Source organism: Chroicocephalus ridibundus, chromosome 1 (assembly GCF_963924245.1).
Source record: "Chroicocephalus ridibundus chromosome 1, bChrRid1.1, whole genome shotgun sequence".
Classification (NCBI taxonomy): Eukaryota; Metazoa; Chordata; class Aves; order Charadriiformes; family Laridae; genus Chroicocephalus; species Chroicocephalus ridibundus.
In genome coordinates, this window is record NC_086284.1 from 48,991,542 (window position 1) to 49,018,336 (window position 26,795).

Below are 26,795 nucleotides of genomic sequence, written 5' to 3' on the forward strand. Positions count from 1 at the left end.
GATTTGTTTAGCAGAATCAGAACTCAGTTCCTACTGCTCCTAGGGCTAGACTCTACCCAGAGGACTATAACTTTTTCTTCTTGATACCAACTCACATTTAACAGCTCCACCCAATACTAACTAATAGAAATTAATGACAAAATGTGCTCTTCATTGTCAGAAATATTTGAATATCCTCCACACATTTAAAGGCTAGAAACTTACTGCTGCCATGTCTTTAATGAGTTTAATAATGATCTCCGAAATCTGTGTAGGTGTTGAACCCTTCATCCACCAATGGCTTTCACCTCGCCGGATATAGCTGCAAGGGACATATGGCAACACATGAAATCAATTCAAGCAATTAAGTGCTATTTGTCAAAAACCACCACAAAGAAACAGTGCACATATTCAGCATATGGTTAAGTTGATGGGTTTTGGGTTTTTGTGTTTTGTTTTTAAATCAAACTCACTAATAACTTATGACTCATACCGTCAGTGTTATATAATTTTTTCCATTTATGAAACAAAAATCATAAAAGACAGCATAACTGACTTCAAATAATGCAATTATTTTGTGCCTTTAGCTTGAAAAAAAAAAATATATATTTTTAAACAAACCTGGAATTGAAGATCATTGGAAGCGTGACTGTAGTAACTCCTTTGCCTGCCGTCGTGCCAGCTGTCCCTGTTATAGTAGTTCCTTTGGCTTTTAGCTGTACAGTGAGAGCTTTGGCAATGCATCCCAAAAACATGTCTAAGATACCAAGTTTATTCCAATCTCCTTTTTCTGTGGAGTGAATGATATCGCTTATATCTGCTGGTGGAAGAGACTTCACTCCTATAATACTAGCCAGGCGACTGGGCGTTACCTCAGGCAGAACACGTCTCAGTAACGATGTTACCTGGAAAAAAAAAAAAATCAGAACACCACAATTCTTACCAAGACAGCTGGAGTTTTCAAGCAAAATCACATAAAGTCTTTTTTCTTCACAAGTTAATTCAGTAAGAAGGACTGAATCTGCTTTCCGTACTTAAATCACACCTGTAAGAAATTCTGTGAGGCCTCTATCTTGCTTTGAAGTGTTTATTAATATACCCAGTGAGACAAGGCTGAAGAGTCCAGAACCAATCTCTCTCAAACAATAGTTAAGTCTTCATATAATAATAAAAATATGCTTAGTAATGGACTTACGATAACATCGATACAGATGTTTGTACAACTCTGATTTACTTGCATGTTACAGACACGTTACCCACTTTGCATGCAATCTTTTGATGTCAGAAACTCTGTGGCAGAACAGCTAGAGGCACTTTAGACTTCTGAAAACAAGGTACTTGCCTCGAGGTACTGAAAATCATGATTCTTTTCCGTGATACTCTTTTCCACCCTCCCTTAGTGTTCCTTGCAATATTCTAACTGGAATTTTCTGAAAAGGAAATCTGTGCCAATTGCTCTGGATCTATCAGGAGCTCTCCTGAAACTGTACGCTTCAACCTTACCAGCTGGTGGAACTGGGGTTGAAACTGGCTATATCATGCAAAGTTTGGTCCAAATCAGGATGTATGAAAGCTTAAGGAGTTAACATTTCATATCTAATTTCTCAAGCCTTCAATGTTCTCTTGAAAAACTGTTTACATTTTAAGAAAAAAAACCCACAACAGTATTTTGCATATCTGCAATATATCAGAATTATTAAGTGGGGCAGTTAGTTGCCTCCAGGCAAGTTGAGATGTGATATTGTAACAGTTCAGAAAACTGGAGAAGTAAAAGTAGAGGATATGAATAAAACCTACTGAAACAGGAACTAAAAATTCACCTAGAGAAGGCACACCAGCTAGTAACCAGAAGTAGTGCAGCAACTGTACTGAACTAAATATTTCATATGTCCATATATTTATGTTATACTATGTGCACGTAAACACACATATACTCAGACAACATTCAAGTTCAGAAAGAAACAGATATTAAAGCTCCACCTGAGGATATCAAAAGTAGAAAGGAATTGCCTAGTTCCACACTAATATACTCATAGCCTGAGCATAAGACAAAGATGCTAAGGACTCAGGCCTGATCAGTAACAGACACTGCGAATTAAAAACCTCTGATCTTACCTATACAGGCATTTTATATAATGCATAATATGAAATACTCAAACAAAACCGGATTTTTAGCTCCTGTCCATTTGACAGACATTTCAACCCTGTTCTTTCAAGGTCTCATCTCAACCAGCGAAGCCTCTGCTTCACGTGCTACGATGTTTTATCAAGACGCTTGTTTTTAACAAGATTAGTTCTCCCATAGTTGTAGCTGTCGCTGCGCCTCAAGGTCAAACGCAATATTGAAAGGGCAAGAATTAACGATGGCCGCCTCAAATCATGCAAATATTTAGCAACATTTGGAGCACACGCAGCACACACAAACGGGGGTGACGGCGTAGCCCTCTCAGACCATTTCCCCACAATGGAGCGGCGTGAGATCTTACTAAAAAATAAGCTGTCACCTCACCAGCTTCCTTCCACGCCTGAAAACTTAACTGCTTTTTATACCAAATTCTTATTTGCAATAAATAAATAAACAAACGGTCTTCTAAAGTTCATACATTTGAGAAATGAAATTTAAAAGGAGCACCTCTGGTTCTTGCGTTTATATGTAATAATTCTGGATGATGCTGTCCTTTATAAATAAAGTAGACAAATATAATATATGAACTTTAAGAAGTCTCTTTTTTGGAATGTAACCCACAACACTGGTCTAAATTTAAGCATCGCCAGTCACAAGGCAGTGCCACTTCAGAATCTGAACTTTCATTTTAAAAAAGAGAATTCTTAGTCATTGCGACAGAAAGAAAATAACTTACGAACTGAACATACGTAACAGGACAGGGATGAATCTGTTGAAAACTGGGTTACTGTGAAATAAGATTTGTGAAGTTCAGATTCATGAAAGAATCCTTCACAATATCACTCCAAAACACAGGCTGTGTGCTTACGAAAAAGACCCCTATTAGGGCACACAAAATGACTAATTGCTCTTGTGCATCCCACTTCACTTCAGCAGCAACCCCTGCCAAGCAAACCGTATGTCCCTCTGATGCACGGTTTGAGAAAGCAATTTATCCCACCATATCCAATATCCTTCAGAATAAGGACAAGAAAGGTGAACACTGGTATTACTCAAAGGCACTTCAGAATAGCTCGCTGATTTAGGTTCATGATGACATACGGGTTAGTCAAGCAATTTTGATTTCTTACACCTCAGTTCTACCTCTTGGAGACAAAGCATTAAGAACTTACTCAAAAGCGAGCTTATTTTAATTTCATAACTGTAGCCTTCATTGCCTTCAACACTGTGTGTACTTCCTGCAAATAGTTTTAAACAGTCAAACTGTGGTGGTGCTGAGGTATATCAAACTTCATAATTATACACAAACTTTATCATTTTAATCCCATTCAAAAAACTGAGAAAAAAAACACCCAACAACTAACACAAATTCCAAAAGGAGATTTTGTAATTTGTTTTTAAGTGTTCATAAATTCCTATTTGCCCTCTCCTCATGATTGCAATTAAAAAAAAAAAAAAAAGAGTAGCTTTATTTACAATTATTCCCTACGTGGAATATAGGGATGATCTGAGTACGATTGGGAAAACATTTTTGAAGCGAAAACACCAAATTACATTTCACAAAAAAAATAAGTTCAAATAACATATTGTACTATCATACACACAATTATAGGATTCTATAGACTTTTTTTGCTAGGAATACCAAAACAGAGAAGGAACAGTCGGCACTCACCTGTCTCTGCACCCTGGGAGAAGCGGTGTGCAGTAACGAGAAGAGATCCTGGAGCAGAGTCAGCTGCTGAGCCAGGTACTGCCGGCCCACGTTGGAACCGCTCAACGCCAGAACCATTGACAGCAGCTCAAAGCAATAAGCGTCGGAAGAAGCATCTTCATCGTTAGGCTGCGAGTTGGCGTTCTCTTTGCTAGAGATGGCGTGCTCCCATTCTTCACGCACGCGGGTCGCTTCCATTCGTATGGCCTGGACTATATGAGCACATACCTATCCAAACAGAATCCAAATACGTAGTAACGCTTAAAAACTTTTAAGAAGTTAAAGAAATTGTGTTTTACGTACCTTCACAACGATGACTAATATGGAAAGCCTGTAAAATTTGGCCTGTGCTCAAATTACTTTTCAACATAAATTCAGAAATGAATTCAAAATGAAGAATAAAATTTAGATTTAAAGAGTAGATAAAATCTTTAGAATTAAGATTTAGGCTTAATACTGAATTTGCTCCTTTTCATTCTGTAAAATTTAATTGAAATAAATATTTTTTTTATTGTAGCTCCTGCCTTTTGATTTGCTTTTTACATAGAATTCAAGTCCAAAAAACCCACATACAAATAACCCCAAAGAAATACATTTACTCGACACCCACAAAAGAAAAGGACTTATTAAAAGACTTAACTCTCTTGTTCAGTTTACCATTCAGGAAGCTGAAAATATTTTAGAAACCATATTTTCATTTTACCAATAACATGTTAAAAAGCATAGTCAAGAGATTTTAAAGTCTGATAAGATGGGTGACAAGAAAGTAGGTTCTGCATGACTTACTAACCTAACAAACTTCAGAATTAATCTAATATCTTTTGTATTACTTTGAAAAAATCTTTATGGCAATGTTTATCTCATGATAGGTGTAATAAAGATAATATAAAAGATGGTTTAGTCAGTGTATTTAAAAAAAAATAAAATTAAGCATCCAAAAGAAAAAACATATTCAAACTAATGCTTTATGCTAAGAAGAACAAAGATAAGTAAGAAAACCACAAACCCAAACCTTCATTGAGTGCAGGAAAGAATAATTTAAGAATCTGTGCACTCATTACCTTTTTAGGACTAAATTTTATCAAACCTAAATACTTTTTGATGACAGAAATGGGGAGAAAACATGTGCAAAACTGAGAATCTAAACTCTGTTGCTGAACCTCTCCTAGAATTTGAGAGGGTCTACTATTATGCTATTATTATTACAAACACAAGTAAGTACCATTTACATCTCAATTCTAAATCTTTTCTTTTTAAATTGAGTCTAATAGAATAGGGGTTTTATCGTATTAGAATAGCTTTCTTTCCAGTGTCAATTACAGCAGACTTTTAATATAAACCACAGAAACATACTATTTAAAATGTAACCCAAAATTTGATTATAAGGAACAACAGAACAGTATCTGTCAAGTAAAAGGTACCATATTCATTGAAAACGAACATATTTATTACAACACGCAAACCTTTAATCCTCAAAGCATTTCAGAATGAACAAACCTGCTTCTGCAAATTTGTCAATTTGCTCCGGCTGAATATGATCCCTACCATGTGCTCCTTCAGGTCTGCATCTGATGTTGCCTTCATAAAAAGCATATTTAATATTAGATCAAGAGTTTCAAGAACATTTCCTAATTACTAGAGCAATTAACATGGAATATCACGAAATTTTGTTCTAAAAGTTTGTAGCTTTTTGTTACGGAGAAATAAGATATGTAAGCAAGATCAACTTAACTACAGTTAATAAATACCTCTTAGGTGTATTTAGTGTCTTTACAAGAGGACATTTGAGCATGAAATAAAATAATCAATAAGGAAACCAAGTGAAATATAATTATCTGAGATTCAGCCTCTTCACATAGCTTAATACAATTACTGATTAAGTCTTTGTAAAGCAGCACAGAGAATATACTCTTCAGTTCGTATTTCACAACAAAAGAAACAGTGAACACGCAATTAGCAGGTGTGAGAAAAATACACTTTTACAATAATTCAGTCATGGAATTTACTGCCCAAGGTACTGGGTAGAGCAAACCCCTGTATCATCTGAAAAACTAAATTACTTTCATTGAGGACAGTCCAATTTTGGCTATTAAACATGACAGTCCAGCTACAGTGACCTTTTCAGGAACACTTCTTAAACTAACCCTTGCTGGAAGAAAGGAGAGTACACTAGGTAAAAGGATACTAGTGCGGTTTCTTAATATACCTTCTCTAAACATCACCAGAGCCCCTCTAAAGGTACAAGCTAATAGGCAAGAAGGACTTTCAGCTTGACCATTACTGCAGGTGTTAAATACTTCTGTAATGGGAGGCGTTTTTTGCACTACTGTTGCTACGATGTTTCCATTAAATGCATATGCTCCAATTACAGTTTACTAATTAAAAAAAAAAAAAATCAATGATGCCTCAAAAAAGAATAAGCAGTTGTGACATTTTACTTCCGTTTTGATCTGAGAATTAGGAAGCATAAGACATAGGACAAATACTGAAAATCATCCTGGATCATTTTTTCAGCAAAGTATTATTGATAGAATACAAATAAATACATTGTGTACTTTTTCTTCTCCTTCTGGGGAAGACAACAGTGCTTTTTCTTCTTGTTCTGGGGTTGGCTCAGCATCGCCGGAGATGAGTTTTCCAAATACCTGGAAGAAAGACAGTGACAATTAGCTTATCTCAAAGACAAACTTGTGCAGATGCAACATTTTACATTAAAACATAAAGCACTGAAAGGCTAGGATTTAAAGTAAGTTTCACCATAGAACACATAATTAAAAACCCACCTGGGATGTAATAAGTCGGAATACTCGCAGCGTCTCAGATTCACAGTTTCTTTGTTGAGCTACACTTGCAGAAATCTGGCCTGCTATTTTAATGCTTTCACCGTCTTTCCAGCCAAGAATTTTCACTTGTCGAACTCTTAGTGTGTTCTCTGGACCCTTCAATTCAATTTTGATGATGTGATTATCACCCCCAGGAAGTTCACTTGTTACCCAGCCAATATGTCTTGAATCCAAGTCTACCTATTAAACAGGAATATAAAGATGGGAACTGACATTACATCAAACAAAAAAGTCACGTACGTCTAAAACAAACCCACCATATATCACCGGAACCAATACAGTGTTTGCTATGAAATTTCTAATCCCGAGCAGTAAGAGCAGCATGTTTAATTATAAAAATATTCAACCTCATGAATTCAGATTAAAAAAAAAAATAATCTCAAACTTAAAAGAAATGACATACAGCCATTTAGGTTTTGTCTTTAAAGCCTACTAAAAATAGCGGGTTATCTATCCCTTTTATCCTCTAAGCAACAGTTCATGATTTCAAAAAAAATCACTTTGAACTAATATTTGCTCACTACTTTTAGTGTTAAAAAAACCCCACCACTATAATTTAACTGAAACGATAACACACAATTATCAGTAGTTAAGTTATTTCAACCCTATCCACATAAATCCCTGCCAAAGAAATTGTAATTCTGATATCCTTATCAAGAGATGCAGGATTTAATAATTGTTTAAAAAAAAAGAAGAATACAGATCACTGTATCAAATTAAGTTTATTTTAAAATAAATATGGTTAAAAAAAGAATGTAATTTATGTTATATGATTTTAAACTGTGATGTCACTACTGGAAGCCAAAAACCTATAGGATGCAGTGCTCATATTGCTCAGAGCGGCCCGAGTTCGGCTAAGTTACGCTTGGCCCTGAGGCAAGTGAGCCCTCTCTCATATCCATAAGGCTCATTTATAATCAAGCTAATATTTGTTCTTTCCCATTCCTACACTACTTCTCAGCGTCTGCATTGAGCTGTGGTGCAGCAGACGATTAATCACAGAATCACAGAATCTTCAGAGTTGGAAGGGACCTCTAGAGATCATCTATAAATAAGATTGACTTTTTTTTTTTTATTTAAAAAAAAAAACATACCATGAGACAGGCTGTGCATGAGTTAGGGTTTAGTATATGTGGGTGTGTTTGAAGATACAAAAAAAACCTGTTGGAGAAGCGTCAGGACTGTTCAGCAAAAAGTCTCGCCTGTCTTCTGGGAGGAAAACATCCCTGGAAAAATGCCTGGGCGTTGTGTTTGAGCAGACAGAAACTGGGCCAGGGAGCAAGCTAATAAGCTGTACGAATGATCACGAGTCCAGCACCTGAGCTCTGCCACGGTCTTCTTTTATTTAGCTGGAAACCCAGGCATACCAAGTCAGTCTTCCCACAAAAAAAAAAGAATTCTCCAAGAGGAGGGTGTGTGTCCATCTATATTTTCTATCTACACATATAGACTCACAGAGGAATACACACAAACTTTATATCTGTCTAAGTATATACACACACACACTCACACTTCACTGTTTAGTACAAGCCCACTGTACCAAAGTTTTGTTTCTTCAGATTTGTAACACCTTTTGGAGCTGTATCTTTGCCTTAAACGCTCTCTGAGGATGAGAGGGAGAGAAAAAACAAACCACCTCTCTGCAATAAGACAATGCTTCTTCTTGAAGAATTTTATCACTGACTGTCAATAAATCAAAGAATAAAGTTTTGAGACCAAAACAGTAACTGCCTGCTTGAAACCTTAAATATCTGTGATGGGTCACATCAGTGTCAAAATACAAAACGTTGTTCTCTGTATAAAAAAAATATAGCTCTATCATTTGGCTTAGCAACAGAAGTTCAAAGACTAAATACCATTCTGAACTTGAGTCTCCAAGCAGAAGTCTTCAGCTACATGAAGTCGAGAACTAAGATGACAGGGCAAAATGTGTGCTATAAACGTGTATTAGATCACTTAACCAGAAAAACTCGTGTTGAGGGTAAATGATTTATTTTCTCCTTTCTCATGGCGTTCTACTTCTGCTAACTCTTAAGCTGCATTTCTCTAATGAAAAATGATTCCATGAAGCAGACACAAAGCAATGACAGTGCAACGCTAAGAAGCCAGGCATCAGAATATCTAACAACGTGTAATACTGCTTAATGCAATTATTTCAGGTATACCTAGATATAAGTAACCTGAAAGAAACCAAACAGCTTGTTGGACCTTATAAAACTCAACCTAAACAGTCTTTTCTGGAAACCTTCTACATGATCACTTATTCTTTCAGCTGTAGTAATTAAACGAAAAACCCTGTTCTATTTCAGTAAGAGAGTAAAAGCTTGATCAATATTCAGTATATATGGATGAATTCTGTCATTGATAATACAGTATTTTCCAAGAAGATTATGATGCCTGATATTTGTAAAATAATTTACCTACAGTAAGAAATGGAAACTACTCGCTTAGAAAAATCTCTGCTATACACAGCCAAAAAAAGAGACGGCAATTTTTGAATGTCAGCTGTTAAAATGTTTACCTGCTTTATTCTGCAGAGATCTTCTACTGCCTTGCCAGTTAGGAAGGTCATTGAAGTCACTTTGTTCTGCAACGGAGAAGCAAAATAAGAACCACTGAGGACCATTCTGACTATTCCTTTCGCATTAAGAGAATACATACATAAAAGAGAGACAAGTTGTTTCATTATTAAAAAAAATAATTTGAAAGTGATCAAAATCAAGGACAAAGAATACCAAAGCACAGCTCTCAAAAATGATATATAATTTGTTTCCTGTATTAAAAGCTGTATTTGAAATAAAGATATATTTGTAACCTTACCGTACAGATCAATAAAAATGAATGTAGTAAGTCTAGAAAATAGTTTGGACTTCATGAAAACCCCTTATTTGAATGTTTCTACAGAAATTGTGTGCAGGAAAAGTAACTTATGAAATAATTAAATGCTGAAAATGCATCTGAAATTGAACATGCCACTGAGAACTAAGTTTCCCGGTCTTAGGTTCATGCAAACTGCAAATTTAGTTGTATTGGTCTGATCATATCAGGCACTGCCTTCTAAAACACATAAATTTGAAAATTTACCTTTGAAACGTGAGCTTCTGAATTAGAATTGCAAACTGAACAGGACAAAGAAAACGGTGGTTCTTGACTGATAAATATATACAACTTTGACTATGCAGGTTCAGTGAGAGACATTCAATTTCATTTTCCTCTTACCCCAAGATCTCTGGAATTGTCGACATGAACACACACATAACGTGCATTGATTCCTTTCACACAGTTGATTGTGATGTTTTTGGTTTTGTTTTTATCCTCATCTCCTGACTCCCAGAATGTTTCTGTAGACCCATCTGTTAAACTCCCAATCATGGCAGGTCGGCTTGATGTTTTAATGTCAACAATGCTGGTTAGGTCTTTCAGACAAACCACTATACACAGTTCCTGTGAAAACAAAATAAAATATTTAGAAAATCTGAAAGTAAGCCCAAATACAGGCATTATTTACAATTTTTAAAACCATACAGACGTTTCTGTTCTGAGGAATATGCTCTCTGGATTAAAGAAGAAATTTGTGATTTATTGGTTCAAACTATTCAATCCTTTAAACCAAAGGAAATATTAATAGCTAACAGCTGAATGTATTAGCAAACGCCTAAATGTATTAATAAATGGAAGAAAACACTTTAAAGATATTCATCAGGAGTATTAATTTGTGCTCCTCAGAATAACGGACGAAAAAAAAAGATATAAGCAAGTAAGAACTGGAAGTACACAGCATTTAAAAATTGAACTAACTCAATGAGCCAAATGAATTAACGAATTCTTAAGAGACCCCCAAACACTGTACCTGCAAACAAGCACTTACAATCACTGCTCCAAAATTTGGGTTTGAGTTTTACAGGGCCTAAGGGTCAATATTTGAACCTCTGAAGCTAAATATGAGAAACAGAGTATCATCAACAAGACCCCAAACTGAGATACATCATGGAAATATGACATTGCAATAAAGAATGTTTTAATTCAAACAGAATGATCATAGGAAGCACGGGCTGTTCACAATTGACCTCTGCTTCTGCGAGAGAGGTGTAATACTTGCCTGATTCATGACTTCAAAACCAGACTGAATACTAATACTGAAACTCTCTTCACTATCTCCATCATCAGATTTAGACAAAATATTGTTGATATGATGAAAAACGTTGCTCTGGTGCAGGAACTGGTGATCAGATTGCTTGAATTTGAGACTCCAGCACCTGAAAACACATTTAATACACTTTGAAATTTTGATTATTGTTTAAAAGACATAGCCTGACAGTCAAACTATTAATTACATTTTTGCTTCTCAAAATATTTGCTATAAACCTCCTTTAACTTCAAATTTTTGCAGGATCTAAAGTGTTTCGATGCATCATTTTGAGGAAGGCGGGAGTAAACTTGTCTTAGAATTTTAACAATGAATAGAATCTTTATGATTCAATTTGCACCTTTGAGACAGACACACGGGAAAAATTTCAAACAGTTTAAGGGTACTATTCAGACGACAGCTTTCTGAGCGAAAGGTATTATTACGCTACCATGCACACACACAGATACTACCATATTATTCAATTATGCGGGTTTTTTTTCATAGTGGATACAGTACAGAATTTAAGAGCAGATACATTTTTCTCTACAAAGTCTTTTCTACTATTATTTATATGTATAAACACGTACATCTTTTACATTTTCACATAGGCTCTTTTTCACACAGGCACATAAAGTTCTTCCAAACTTCATATCTACATTGCAAAAATCTTCACATGTATAATGTTACAACATTTCCAGCCTTTTAAGCGTTTTCTTAATCTGTGCTTACCGTAAGGCCATTTGCTGTAATGCGCTGCCACTGGGAAGAGACATCATAAGATCAGAGATTGTCTGGAGAAGGCGATGAAAAGTGTGGGGTAATGGGTGAGCTGCTTCGCCAGCAATCACTATATCTGACAGAGGATGTTCACACACTCTTGTGTCTTTTTCCTAAGACGCAAAGCAATTTGTACATTGTTAACAAACTTTCAGAGAAAAAAAAGGTTAAATAAATCTGGAAGGTTAAAAAAGGTTAAATAAATCACTGGAAGAGTGATATGTTGGACTATACCGTTTTACACACTACTTTTTCAGAACTAACTATAGATGTTTCTTAAAAATCATTAAATTAATTATATCTATTGTATATATAATTACTCATATATATAATTACTTTATATATATAACTATAATTACTCATATATATAATTATATATATACATATAACTGTAATTACTCATATATATAATTACTTTATATATATACATATAACTACATAACTATAGATTTTCAGACTTAACTATAGATTTTTCATAAAGCGCTGAAAGACCCAGCAGACTGAACAACAAAGCTTCTCTGAAAAATATTTTCTCTTTTCTCTCTTCTTTTTGGGGGGCAAAGGAAGAATAAAAACCAAACTGTAAATTTTTTTTTTTGTTACGGGATTAGCAATGTGCTTGTGTGCCTTTTTTTCTTTCTTTACCATGAATATTCACAAAAATAATGCACTAAGAGACTAATTCATCAGCACAAAAAATCTGGCAAATTTAGATCAAAAATTATTTTATCTATTACTATTGAAAGAGTTCAACTACAATTTAAGAACTTTCATTCTGTAATTAAGGTCCTGTTTCACAGAGACTAATAAAAATATTTCTAAATTGACTACAGCATCAAGAGATACTGTATTTATGAAACGAACGCTGAACCTCACTTACCTGTTCTGCATTTTCTTTATTTGATTTATTTTCTTCATCCTCCTCTTCTTCAGGCTCCACAGGTGCAGGAGTTAGGGAAGCCACAAAATGCCATAAAATATCATGAAGAGAAGTTGTTTGAATGACGTTACAAAGAAGCCAGTTGAAAGCCTAAAATAAAATACACACAAGGAATTATTGGTTAAGCAAACCTGGAGCAAAATAATTTCTTATATGTCTTATTAAATGACAACTACATTAAAGGGAACATAGCAAACTAATTCACAAACACCATACACAAAAATAAGTTCTTTGAAAAAAGCTGAGGGATGAAGAAACAATGTTCTTATGTATTTGCAGAGATTATTACAGGATGAAGTGGCAGCACTCCTTACAATTTAAATTGGTTAATGAAGTAAAGATCCTTTTGAATTTAGAACTTTACAAGCTGAGATCTGGTTTCCTTGTTTGGTCTCTGCCATTGACTGAATTAATCAAACCAATTCAGCCACTTCCAAAAAAAAAAAATCAATGTAGCAGGGAAAAAGGTTTTTAAAAATTGTAGCATTCTTATATTCTAAAAGCTGCAATACTTCTGCACCTTGATGTTTGGAAATTTGACGAATGGTGCTTAACAAAAGAGGTGTGTTTTTTACCTTATCTGGAAAATCCACCTATCTTTTCACATTACAAATACTTGGAAAATAGCTATGCTGTATACAAGTTCAGAAGAAACTTTACTAAAGCTTAGTTGAAATTAAAAAAAAAAAAAAAAAAAAAAGGCAGGCCTGAATGAGGATGCCTCTTGAAGCTTTTATTGAAGCAATTAATCTTTCCTTTGAGAAAGGAACAGCAAGTAAGACCAGGAAGATGCAGAGCAAATGAGGAGAAAACAGTATTTGCATAATTGATTTTTGCAGCTTTAATAACATTCTTTTATCTATTGAAGAAGGTTTACAGGCAATACTTTTGTATTCCTAACTTTTAGAGTTAATAATACAAGTGAACTTTTAGAATAAGTTTTAGTGCACATCACAAAATATTTTGGTTTTTAATCTATACAAAAATTCTTTAAAAAAAATTCTGAGACAGAATTCACAAATGTGTTATTGTAATCATACAAGATCCATTAGTACATTAATACCTCCATGGCAAAGACTCGGCAAGCAGATTTCCGTAAGGCTTGCTTCATCGCTATTTCAAGTCCTTCCAAATCATGATGCTGGATTACAAATGCCAGCACTGGCCACTGGAAATTTCTCTCTCCTTTGGAAAGAGAGCTGTGGGCGGAGATTAACCGAGAAAGTTCAGGAGATGGATGTCTCAGGAGAGAGGACCCCACTTCTATTCAAAAGCAAAAAAATACGCATACATTAGATTCTTTGTGCTATTTAATTTTATAGCCACAGTAAAAATAAAAAGCAATAGAGCAATTTCAGAATCGATATTTTTGTTCATTTCTTCGATGAGAAAAATGCATTAAGAAAACAATGTGGAAAAATGATGTTTCAACTGAGAAAGAAAATAACCACTTTAACTTTTAAATCAAGCACAAAAGATGCACCACAAATTTCAGAACCACAGTAATTCCTGAACTGCCCACTGTGCGGATCGACAAACAGCTAATGTTTATTAATAAATAAACACCATTACATGTAGTTATAAAAATGTATATTTGTCTACAGTTTCCAAGACGAACTGCAAATCCAATGCCATATCCGTGAGCATTTTTTCCACTGCTTCCGACGTCTGTGCTCTTACCCGCATCTCCACTGTTGACTCGTCTCCTAGGGATTGCCTTTACACGTGCTGGCAGAATTGAGTGCTGCTTGTCATATTCTGATGCAACAACTGAATATGATCTTTGAAAGACTGTACGCTTCGCAAGATCTGTATCTGTTATTGGGCTGGTTTCCAAACTACAAAGAAATCAGGGAAGTTATAGACCCATTAACGAATATACAGAGCGTACTTGAATTATACATAAATATTAAACAAAGACACATGCCTTTCATGACAACAATGCTACTACGGCATGAAAGTTTATGTACCTAATAACCATTTCAATGCTGGAAAAGAAAGAACACGTATTAGAATTACACATGGTGAAAAAGCATGCAAGTGCTTTATAAACAAATGTAATGATGTACGTGGTAAATTCCAAGAATTTAGGTATATTTTTTGAGAGAATACAAACATTCAGATCGTGCCTCAATTGACGTTTCAGACCAAATTTGCCTTGAGAATGCACGTGAAAACATCTACGGAGTGAATTTTTAATATGCAAGCGAACTGAAATTTCGAACTTGATGTGAAAGTAGAAGTTTCTAACAACATTGGCCTTAAAGCCAATTTTCAATTGCTACGGCTACGCCTCTGACATGTTTTGCTCCTTACCTTCAGTGGACTTCTTACAGTCTGCAGAAGAACTTCGAGCTTATGCTGTCCCTATAGGCCTCAGGAGACCATGGTGTCCACAGTTTTAATAAAGGAATATACCAATACGATGCACTCTTAAGGAGTTTTGTTAGAAAAGTTCTATTTCTGAAAAGACTACATTGTAGATTGTAGTATTCCAATAAACTGGTTTTGCAGTCAGTATAAAATATAACAGATCAAAATAAAAACAGATTAAAAGCAAGTTTTCTCTTCGTTACATCCTCATTGTAATATGAGGAATCACCGTTTGACATCTGAAAACACTAAGCATGTAAGTTGATTCCGGATTATTATTAAGTAACAGGAAAAGTGGTCTTTTTTTCCCTGGCAAAACAAAAAACTCCTTAATTCCTTGATTTAGGTCATAATAAACTTAATGAGTTAAGAAACTAGCTTAACCTGACAGAAACCATCTAGCACTCTTGGTCCTGTATAGCATTAAGTTGTCATTTCTTCAGTGACATTTTAGCTTCCCACAGAAAGAAGTAGCATTTGCTTAGAAAAGTGTAAGGTAATGAAATTCCCTCCAGTTCAAACTTCTCTTCAGAATGAAATCCTGAAAGAAGGACGACCACTACTTCCTTTCAAAAAGGCCATTAATCTGCACTACAGTCAGTTGTGTTAAAGAATAGAAATACACGGGAAAAAATTGCTACGTTTTCAAGGAGTTCGCAACAGCTACAGTTGTTGGACCATTGCTCTTTAGATCAATTTTTCAGTTCTGCAGTTCTGGAGATTCTGGAAAAATTGTCTTTGTCTGTATAGGGAAATAAGCAGGCCTGAAGTAAGGACTATGGATAAATTTCCCTTTTTTCATATTTAGGTGGTAAAACCAAGACCTCTCTGGAGAAAAGCAATTGGTTTGCATTTACAGTTAAAAGTTTCAAATTCAATTTGCAAATTTGCATTGCTAGTGGTTGAAAATATATCTGGTATGATACGATTCACTGAAGATAGTTTTCTGACTACAGCTTCGTAAGTTTTTGGCTTTTTTGCTGCCATTTCAGAGATTGATCTGGGCCGATCTGATACTTCAGCTACTTAACTACAGCGATGTTTTCTTTTTTTAAAAATAAATAAATACATAAATTGGTGTTATGCTAATGCTTTAGCATTTGCATGTAGTACTTAGAATTACAAGGAAGTACCTCGGGGGCATAGATTTCATGTTACTCTCTGGCTCTTCAAAGACATTAGGGCTTGCATCAGGAGTAACTGAGATGTACGGTGCAGGTACTGATGTTGAGCGCAGGTACCTCATCTCATCCTGGAAGAGGTTGTCATCCTGGTACCCAACAAAATTTTCATGATGATGCCTACATCAAATGAGATTTTAAAATTAGAATTAAGGATTAGAAGTTCCTGAAAACCACACACAGACAAAATTCCTTTGCCAATACATTTGGGCAGCCAACGCTATTCATTTACTCCTCACTTCATGCACTTAAACTGGTTGTGACTTACCAAGTGTGAGTGGAAAATATAATGGCATTTTCAACCAACAGGGAGTGGGGATCACCCTTTGCTATCTTTTAGTATTTTCATTAGATATTTTCTTTATGTACTTTAGGCCCAAATGTCTATCCATCATAGACGTGAGGCACTACAGTGAAATCTACTTAAAAATACCAAGTAAGCACAAATGCTCTGGTTTCCTTCTTACTATTTTTAACTGTGAAGAGAGAAAAATAGCACATATCCGTGATTCCGTGATATGTCTGCTACTAACACACTAAGTTAAGCTTTTCAGGAAATTCTAAATTCTTTGAACAGAAACTAAACTGCTGTTAAAAAATATTTAGCATCGAAAAGCTACTCAGGGTATATTTGACCCTTGGAGCAAATACAGTCTAAGAAATTGAACAAGATCATGGAAATGGAAGAAAGAGAAGAAAAAAAGATCATAAAGAATTAGGAAAACACATATTTTTTCTATGTAATTTTTAGTTTAGTTAATACACACATTTTTAACCATAAATAGATTAGTATTAAAATCAATATTCATATTCATAAACTTATTTTAATTACCTTGCTAAAGTCTGTAAATAGAGACAAGGCATTTTAATGGGGAAGTCTTCAGAAATTCCTTCTTTGACACTGGGAAGTTGAGATTGGAATGCTTTTGCAGGGTGATAGCAGAGGATACTGGGCTCAGCAGCACTACTTAGCGACAGTAAATACAGTGCATTGGCTTTAATCACTTGATGAGCCTCCATAGTTGGCAAGGCACGAGGAGTCTTAACTTGCATTGGTTTTCTCCTAGATTGTTTAATCTAAAGAAATTTTAAAAAGGTATGTTTAAATTATACTTCATCACAGGAAAAGGTGATAATGTCACTTAACTAAAGTTGCTTCGTTCGTCCTGTTGTCTTTTTGCAAAATGGCACTCCTATTATTTTCATAACTTTGCAAACTTTTAACAAACAGCTGAAAGTTTTGATGTTTGCCTTAGGATGAATGTTGTGTGCAAAGAAGTTTCAACAAATTTAGTTTCAAAAATAAAGTTAAATTAGCATTGTTATCTTTATCTTAAAACCTCTACATATTTGCATACTTTAATCAAGAATTTGAAGAATTTTATATTGGTCATGGAAGACCAATATAAGAACACCACCTTTTGTACAGTTCCTATTAAAAATTGCTCTAGTTTGTCCAGTGCTTGGCATCTGTATCTGATGATCTGGATGATTAAGATAATTAATGAAACTATAACGTTGAAATAGTACTCATATTTCAGTAAACAAATAAAACGAATTCAAAGTTAAACAAACTGATGCATACGTTAACAAAGTTAGGTACTACATTCAACACTGCAGTTGTATTGGGATAAAAAAAAATAGAATTACTTAAAAAATTCGAAAACACTACTGCGTGAAGGGGAAGAAGTCTGGTCAGAAGTAGTTGGCAAAGTTTCTATCTTATTGTTATAAACCTCTCAATGACGTAAGCGGATATTTCAAAACCTTCCAAAATTCTGAAATGCCAAATTTTTTTAATTTGCCCTACCTTATTTTCAAGTTGCGAACAGTGCTATTAAGCAGATAGAGAGCTAAACATACGAGAAACAGATAAAAATACCTTCTCTCTTGCTGCTGCTTGCTTTTCACGGAGATATTTTTCTCTGCACCGATCACAAACCAAATACCAAGTGCTTCCTCCAATACCACCATCGCCACAATTACCAGCCCATCCTCCACAAAAGTGCCCAATGCTATTATAGCCTTGGCCACCAGCATAACGGCCACAGCCTACATCGGACAAAAAAAAAATTAAAAAAAAAGGTTATTTCAAAAGAAGGATTATTATTATATTACTTATTATTGTAAAAGAGAGATGGAGAGGGGGAAGGAAGATGCTTGTCTCTCCCTTGCCTAATTTTCTCCTTTTCTTTATCCCTGATCTCATTTATCTTCTTTATTTCATGTGTCCCACCAGTATCCAAAGAATCCAAACACACTGCAGTTTTCAAGTTTTTATTATGAACTTGCCCAAAGCATTAACGACTACCTGCTCAGACAGCTAAGTGATGGTAAGGTCAGTATTACACACTAGCCAACATTATCTATAACTTAACAAACATAAAAACCCTACCCTCGATCTATCAAAGCTTAAAAAGGAATGAAGTGCATTCCTTTGACGATTACTGTTTCTCAGAAAGATTCAGGGCATTGATAATTGCTGAATAATAACGTTCCTTAATTTTGCTTTAACTTCACATACAGTGCTAAAACAAGCACATGCAACATCAGCCTGAATTTCCCTAACTGGGAAAATAATTAATTATATTTACAAGCTAGAAAAAGACAAGCTAGAAGCCTTGTCGTTAACAAGGCTACTTGTTATTAGCTATATTGTAGCTAATCCCTTCTATTAGTGATCCCTTTTCTAAAGAAAACACAATTTATGTATCTTTCGAACTCAGTTGACCAGCTAAGGTAATGCCTAGCTAGCACTGGTTTACCCCATTTTCCTAAAATTAAACAAAATCCTGGAAAAAATTCAGGGATCCACATAGAAAAACAAAATAGCAGACTCAGGTTGTATTTTACAATACAAATTGTCTACAGACTCGAAGTGGATTTTTTTTTTTTTAAGATACATTTTAAACCAAAGAAATTACGCCACTGATACCCAGTGCTGACAACAGATAAATAAAAGTTTTGCACTACTCACAGTAGAATAGTAATTGAAAACTTTTGGCAACATGGAAGTTCTAAGAAACAGAAACTCTAATTAATCAATCTTATATTTTTTATTTTATTTCAAATTTTCTCAGCAGAGTTTCAAGTCCTGAAGAGTAACAAATGGCACGTTTCTGAAGAGATACTGTCAAGTCAGCTCATTATTTTGGCCTTGTTTCAAAGAACTTTCTTCAGCATTTTTGAAGTTTAGATCCATAACTACTTAAAATTACATACACAAACATGTTAATAATTTGTTAAGTAAGCATATGTAAGTTTTAATTTAGCTTATATAGTGAACCGTGTTAAAATGGTAGACAAGACAGCCTGACACGTTTTTGTAACTGTAACTAATACCACATTAGTTTGGTATTAGTTATGTTTGCGTGTCTGCGTGCAATATATTTACCAGATGGACACGGGAATGAAAAAATATGCCATCTTACCTGGATGAGCTTGTCTCATATGGTAAGTCACTGGATATGGATGGGATTCTCCACACAACTCACAGATGGTGTCTTTTTCAGGTCCTCCCACTGCAAGCTGAGCCATCTCGCCAAAAAGATTTCCCCTTGGCCTGGTCTCAACCTTTTCTTTTTTCTTTTTCTCTTTTTTGGTTTTCTTGTTATCTTTGTCACTTTCCTTCTTCTTTAACACTGCACAAGAACCAGGACTTGGAAAAATCATGTTTTGGGAAGCTGCTTTAATAGTTGCTAAAGAAATATCCTCCCAGAAAGCCACCAAGTGCTGCAGCGTTAATGGAAGAGGAGACTTGGATTTCATCGTGTGATGACTGGATGTTTCAAAGGAGGTAGTTTCAGTTTTTCCATCCTCACACTTCTCATGCAGAGGCGGTTCCTTTAACATCGAGAGGACTTTGTTTTTATTGATGCTACCCATTTTAGATATATCTGGTCCATGAGGTGAGATGTTGAACATGTTAAGAGCAGATGATATTTCCAATGAATGTCTATTTTTCAGCTTGGTTTCTTTTTCCTCGGCAGGTGGTTGAGTAAGACTGCTTCGTATTGGCGCATGCTCTTTGGACAGTTCTGGATTAAACTTCAAAAAAGATGAACAAGCCATAGCATCATGAACTATTCCTTCATGCCAAAGAAACGCAGCAAATACAGCTCTAGCACATTCTGCCACGGAAGGTGACATTGCTTGCTTGGCAGGCTCTACAGGCTTGGAGCCATCTCCTTTGAAGAGAAAGCTGGATTTTTCCTTTTTGGGTCTTGTGTGCCTGCCAGCACATTTACGGCTCACTTTTGGAGATGCTCTCATGTCTTGCTCATCTTTCAGTGGTGCTTTTCCTATGCTGAAATGAACTTTATTAGAACCATCATCCAGACTTCTGAATTCTGTGTTGTCTTCACAGGTGCTATCTGTAATGCTGTTAGTCTTTAACGTACTTGAAGTACAGACTTCAACTACCTCACTGTGAAGATTTTCTTGTACGACATGAGGGGAAGGAGCTCTATTTTCAGTTTCTGTAACAGGTATTCCATCTTTTGCAATAATTTTTGGTTTGGGTGAAGTGGACCTCCCCCTTAAGGGTTCTGTTAGTGGCACTTTCTTTTTGCGAAGGGTGTCTGGATCTAATGTGTAAGAATCTGATTTGGAGCGTTCTCGAGGAGGATCAAGCTTTGTTTTTACAGGAGATGAAGCTTTCTGAGGTAGAGTTTTCTCGTGAGGTGATGAGGATCGTGGAGAACTAGCACCAGATCTAACGGCTGTAAGCGTCTTTGTCTTTGGAGAAGATGACCTGGTTCCTGGCCCTGGAGATTCAGCTCTCAGACCAGTAGTTGTTCTTCCATCGGTTTTTAGTGTTTGCAAAGTGTTATGATTTGGAGACAAAGACCTGCTGTGAGAGTCTGACCGCAGTTTTGCAGCATCTGATTTCAGCATAAGAGACTCACTGGCAGATAGGCCTTCTGTATTCCTAGGTTTCTTCTGGTCAGCAGCAGCTCTATTCATTCGCACATCAAGCTTGGGTGACCTGCTGTCAGCTCTGTGTTTTGATGACACGTCTGATCTTCCTGCTGGAGAAACCGGTCTAGCAGCTCCCGTGAAATTCATTCGGTCACCTGTTCAGTGTATTTTATAATTAAATTATTACATTTTGGCAGTGATACCTTTAATAATACAAAACAAGGACTCAAGACCTGAACAACAAGATAAAATCAAACACACGCTTCTGTTCATATCAAAATGAGAGGAAGTATAAGGGAAAATCTTTTCCCCTGGAATACTTTCAATACATTTCTTCTGCCGAAGACAGATACAAACAAGTGTTAGGAAATATTTACAGAGAAAACACTACTATGGAGGTATCAAAAGGCACAGTTCACTAGTTCCACAAAACACTAGTAAAGGAAGCGCAATTTACGTCCTTAGGTAAAATGCCAGGAGTTAACTAAATTTACCACAGTTGCAACAGAAACCAGGGATTATATATTTATAATCTCTATGTGTGTCAGCCTGACTGCAGCAAGAGATTTGCAGAAAGATCAAATGTATTACCAGATTTATTTTCTTTAATGCTCAAATGTCATGAAATGTAAGAAGTAAATACAGCTGTAAGGCAAATGGGGTAAGAGGCTTACAAGCGTCCTGAAAACTATTCACATTGATAATCTGAGGTATCCACCTTTTTAAGACCACAAACTATCAATGTTCTGCTACCAGCATACAATCTACTAAAAAACCCCCCAAAGCAAAACCCACCTTTTTCAATCACTAAGCTAAACCATCAACTTTGGTCTATGATGTCCTTTTATTTTAATGCACTAATTTATTGTTCCTACGCACACTGAATTTGTACATATATTAATCTACAGAACTATACAAACTATGGGTAGCTTAATACAGATACATAAAAAACAAGCATATGCAAATAAGGAGCTCATTAAAGCAATCTGCTTCTAATGGTTCTGTGAACACACTGTCTCTCTTGTAGAACTGTATTTTGAAAATTAAGACAAGCAATGTTGAAATTACTGGCAAGCAATGCAGCAGTCGTGAATTAAATACAACTGTCTCTCCACAAAGTATTACACTGTAAAGTCGTGAATGTATAACAAAGTCATTCTGATATGAATGGATTTTCCTCGGTTATAAATGAAGAAGTTTCTCTAGTAAAGCTTGTAGAATTAGGTCACAGTACTTTGGATTATTTTACTTTTCTAGATATTAAGTGTATAGTCATCCAGGCACATTTTTGGGGAAGCAACTGTTTGCTAAGAAAATAAAGTTTCAATTAATCAGTGAATATTTGCAAATTTGGACCTTGATTCCTAATGGGAACAGAGAGGATAGGCAGTAATTTTTTATCTAGTGCCTTCAGTATTGACTCAGAAGGTAGGTAATCTGTGTTTATTTCCTTCTGCATTATGAGATCTGAATCGACTTCTTCCAGTTCTCAATCACGAAGCCTTATCCCTATGCTAGAAAACATATACAAGCATGGAGTGATTTCAGTTTTTCCTTCTGTTACATCTCGCAATACAAAACCAAATGCATTTTTGGAGCAAAGTCTACCAACCCAGATGTTTCCTCAGGTTACAAAACAATTCTTATTATTCTGCTACCTCCATATTTAAGTAGCATATAAAAAGACAAACAGCAACAGGAAAAAGTGAAGGATACCTATATTGGAATATTTAGCAATTTTGAAGGTTAGAGTACTCTCCTGGCTTCCCAGGACATAGGACACGGTAGGAAATCATAATTCTCCAGGCAGAGAAGAAATATTTTGTCTATATTCAGGAACAATATGCCAAATGTAAACAGTAGAATATAATGAGATCATCTCAAATGTCATTATGATCGATTTTGAGAGTCTAATCTGTCTTTATTCTTTTTTCTTTTGAGTTCTATACTTATTTTTTGGAGGGACGAGGAAGAGGAAGGAAAGAAATAGCATGGTACATCATAGTTTATAAAATGATTGTTCTTGCTAAATGAAAAAAACCTAAAAAGTTTCCTAAATATCAGTCCAAGCATTTTGCTCATGCCAGCTCTGTTATTCACCAGTTTTACTGATGAGCTATTTTGAGATGCCTATATGATATATGAATTCAGAAATGTAAATTATAATTACTTGATACACACTTTTCCCAGAAACAAACAAATAAGAAGATGAATTTAAGGTCTGCCAGATGAGAAAATATTCTAGATAGAACCTTTTACAGAATTCCTCACAAAGGAAAAAAATAATGAAAAGACCACAATAATCCTCTTAAAGGGCATAAAGCACTGCAAGCCATTCAGCAATGTATCAAAGTATATGCACGACTAGTGAATATCAAGCAGGAAAACATTCCAGAACAAAACTGCCTATGAAAGGCATAGCTTAGCAGTAGCTTCCAGCAGTAAACAGTATGTTTTTTAAAAACAAAGGTTTGGACTTGCACGTATACAGGTAAATAATTTTAATTAGCATTCCAGGCTATCATAAAAAAAAATAAAAAAATCCCCCAAATGAAAAACTGCATAATCATGCAGTGAACTACTTTATCTGTAAACAAAAAAAACGCTCATATGTTTGTTCCCCGTTCTTCTTCCATATTTCATTTGCCTATTGTTTGAAAGGAGGTGTTATTAGATTAGGTTAACAGTCACCTTTCTGTTCACAAAGCAGAAAGAGACAGCTGGATCATACATCATGAAGTTGCTGCAACTCAGGAAGGCAACACTGAATGGTCACATCAAATGAGCGCCCAAACTTGAACGTTTACTTTCAAAACAGTGTTTTATTGAGCGAATGAAATGAAAATGAACAGAAGGAGAAACCAAACCAAAACATTTTGAATGTAAAAATCTGAACAACCTTGCTATGTTGGCATGCATACCCACCCTTCAGTTTGTGAGAGAGAGATGAAATAGCAGAGGCAGGCCCAGCTACATCACTAGTTTTGTAAATACGCTCACGAGAAGCAAGGCAGCAGGATGGAGTTTCTACAGTGGAAAACAGTTGCACAGAAGCAGCACAGATTCAATGGAAAAAGCAGTAAAGAAAAACAAGCATTTCAAATGATATGCATCTCCTTTTAAGAATTCATTGTTTAGATGCCTACATTAGTTTTAAATGAGAAACAGTTACTTCAAAATGTTTTCCCTGACCTAAATTTTAAAAGAATAAAGGATCTGTGATTTCAGTATTAGTGAAATATGTGTAGACTAACCAATGAGATTTATGGCTTATTATAAAACCCAGCAGTACCTACTTTTGAACTGAACTCTGGTTTAAAATGTCAACTTTTAACCTGTAAATTCAGACATGAATTATTTAGAACTGCAATATGGCCTTCTAGATGACCAGTTCTCACATTCTTTTGAGAAAATTAGAGAACATCTAGATGTTTGTGTTGGAAAGTCTCACGCTGGGAAGAATGAAGACAAATACATTAAACCCATCAAAACTATCTGTTTTCAAATCTGAATGCACCTCAATAATGTAATGTTTTGAAAAACTTCACGTAACGTGAAGTGTAGTTTCTCAATACTATCAAGAGACATAACTAGCAGTAGAAGAGTTTCTATCAAACAGTATAGACATGAAAACAAATCTGTATCAACACTTTAAAATTGTTTTTTTTTCTTAAGGTAAAATTACAGAATCTTAGAATGGCAGGGTTGGAAGGGACCGCTGGAGATCATCTAGTCCAACCCCCCTGCCAGAGCAGGGTCACCTAGAGCAGGTTGCACAGGAAAACAAAGCTAAATTAACAAAGTTAAATTCTGATATATTCCAAGATAATTTCAGTAGAGAGTCTACTGACACCAATCTGTTAGAGGTAGAGCTCCCAGTGAAACTTGGAGTGAGATAACAGCAGGGAATTTTAGTTTCAAGTCTATCGTTTTACTTTCCTATAATGTTTTAAATTCTAATTCCAATTCCTATTCCTTCCTCTAGAAAAAAAATAAGTCAAATTCTTACTGCATTAGTAATTATAAAGATATGTTTATGTTAGAAGATACTCTAGAGAGTATCTTGGAGAGATTCTATTGTACAAATGGAGTAAGATAAACGTACTGAAAATAAGTACTTTCAATTCCTGCAGTGTTTCAGACATCACTAACTTGTACACGTAAATATATTAAAATCCCTATCTCGTGCAATGAGCTATAGTTCTACAGACTCTACAATAAGGAGGCGTTCACACATTTGAGGTAAGAATTTCAATTTTTAAAAACAAGAAAATAACCTCTATTTTCTCAATCCAGTATTAGCATGGATTTAAGAACAGTATTACCTACTTCAATGCCTACAAATGATCTGGAGAGATCCAATACTAACTATATAGCTTCTGAGTAACAGGATGTCACGCCACCAATTTTTAAAGGTAAAATGCAGAAAAACACATTAGGAACACAAAGTAGAAGTAGGCAATCCTAAGAACGTCAATTTGATATACTAGCATTCCACTCTATGAATAATTAAGTGAAAGTCTTTACTAAATCCACTTTCATGAATGCATGTTTACACTTCATTCTTTCATTCTATGTCCAAGAATACTTACATTTTAAAATGTTGTCATCTAGTTTATGTTCAACAATGTACTACTTCTCAATCATTTCAAGCGGACCGTGGGTCAAAGAGAATGAGTTTCCCACATAATCTCCTTGCTGCCTTGGCAAACAATATATATCTATCCAGGACAACCCATCAGCCACAGGGACCAGCTTTTTGGTCAGGATTTCTTCTGTTTGAATCACCCTCAAAGACTACAAAGACGTGAAATATAAGGTAGGCAAGGTCTATCGCACGTCACGTTTGAATGTGACAGCGTTATCTTTAGTCACACTCCTTCCTTCAACATGGAAATAGCTCCAGTTCGAAATGCTACACAATACAGAGACATAAGAGGCAGTTCAATTCCTATGGCAGGATGCAGCCTTCTAATAGCCATGCCTACTTCCTCTGAGGAAACGCTGGTAAACCAATCCAGGGGGCATGACATACCACCAACTGGTCCACGTTAAGTCTTTTTTAGACAAACTCTTAAAACAAACTGGTAAAATGTCTCTGGAGAGTGGAGATAAGTTAAAGTTTCTTTCGAAATGCCCCTGCTTTTCTGCAGGATGACGAAGGAAAGCACTGACCTGCTTGTACCCTTTTGCCTAAGCAACGGATGCCTCTTCAAAAAGAATGCATTCCTCTTTCGCTTGCAGTTACAGACATGGGAGCTACAATACGCCTGTTAGCTAAATTTCCTCAAGCACTGCAATCAATGTATATTTTTTCACATCATGAAAATGCTAAATGCCATAGTGACAGTTGGACAAGGACTTTTTTTTTTCCCATGAGTAAAAGAATATACTGAAGTCAATAAACATTTGAATATTAAACATTTTAAACAGAGAAAAGTATTAGATATGTTATAGTAGAGGAATGAGTGACTGAATGAAAGCAAAAGCAGAAATCACTAGAAAAATATTAGCAATGTTCTTTACCCAAAGGTAGGGTTTGGAGCACCAACACCTGAGCCATTTAACTTTGTTAATTGAAAGAAGCATTCATGTGCTAGAAGGGTAAAATAGTCATAAAAATGATTCTATAGTTTTATAATTTGTAACTATAATTTTTGAAGATGCGATAAGCCAAATTTATTTCTAAAATAAAGCTTGACATGAGCTGTTCCTCCAAACTTTACCATGCTGGCCCCCCAGGGATAGTTTTGAATTGACCTGGACAAATGTATGCTTCATACATACCTTTGATTATCTAATACATAAAGCCTAGGG

At 35.4% G+C, this 26,795-nt stretch overlaps 1 protein-coding gene across 14 annotated transcripts in view; it reads right to left on the minus strand.

Annotated features, from left to right (window-relative positions):
- Positions 1-26,795, minus strand: part of MYCBP2 (MYC binding protein 2) — a 200,425-nt gene that overhangs the window by 16,947 nt on the left and 156,683 nt on the right. For 12 of the 14 annotated variants that reach the window (XM_063335960.1, XM_063335975.1, XM_063335930.1 and 9 more), the window contains 17 exons: positions 19,490-21,133; positions 17,941-18,110; positions 16,891-17,135; positions 16,011-16,178; positions 14,185-14,342; positions 13,568-13,767; positions 12,445-12,594; positions 11,517-11,677; positions 10,758-10,914; positions 9,878-10,102; positions 9,180-9,245; positions 6,599-6,838; positions 6,362-6,460; positions 5,313-5,393; positions 3,777-4,043; positions 601-884; positions 205-301 (listed from right to left, as the gene is read on the minus strand). In XM_063335960.1, coding sequence (XP_063192030.1) covers positions 205-301; positions 601-884; positions 3,777-4,043; positions 5,313-5,393; positions 6,362-6,460; positions 6,599-6,838; positions 9,180-9,245; positions 9,878-10,102; positions 10,758-10,914; positions 11,517-11,677; positions 12,445-12,594; positions 13,568-13,767; positions 14,185-14,342; positions 16,011-16,178; positions 16,891-17,135; positions 17,941-18,110; positions 19,490-21,133 — 4,412 coding nt within the window. The remainder of the gene's footprint in view (positions 1-204; positions 302-600; positions 885-3,776; positions 4,044-5,312; positions 5,394-6,361; positions 6,461-6,598; positions 6,839-9,179; positions 9,246-9,877; positions 10,103-10,757; positions 10,915-11,516; positions 11,678-12,444; positions 12,595-13,567; positions 13,768-14,184; positions 14,343-16,010; positions 16,179-16,890; positions 17,136-17,940; positions 18,111-19,489; positions 21,134-26,795) is intronic. The other 2 variants (XM_063336007.1, XM_063335914.1) reach the window with 1 other exon arrangement.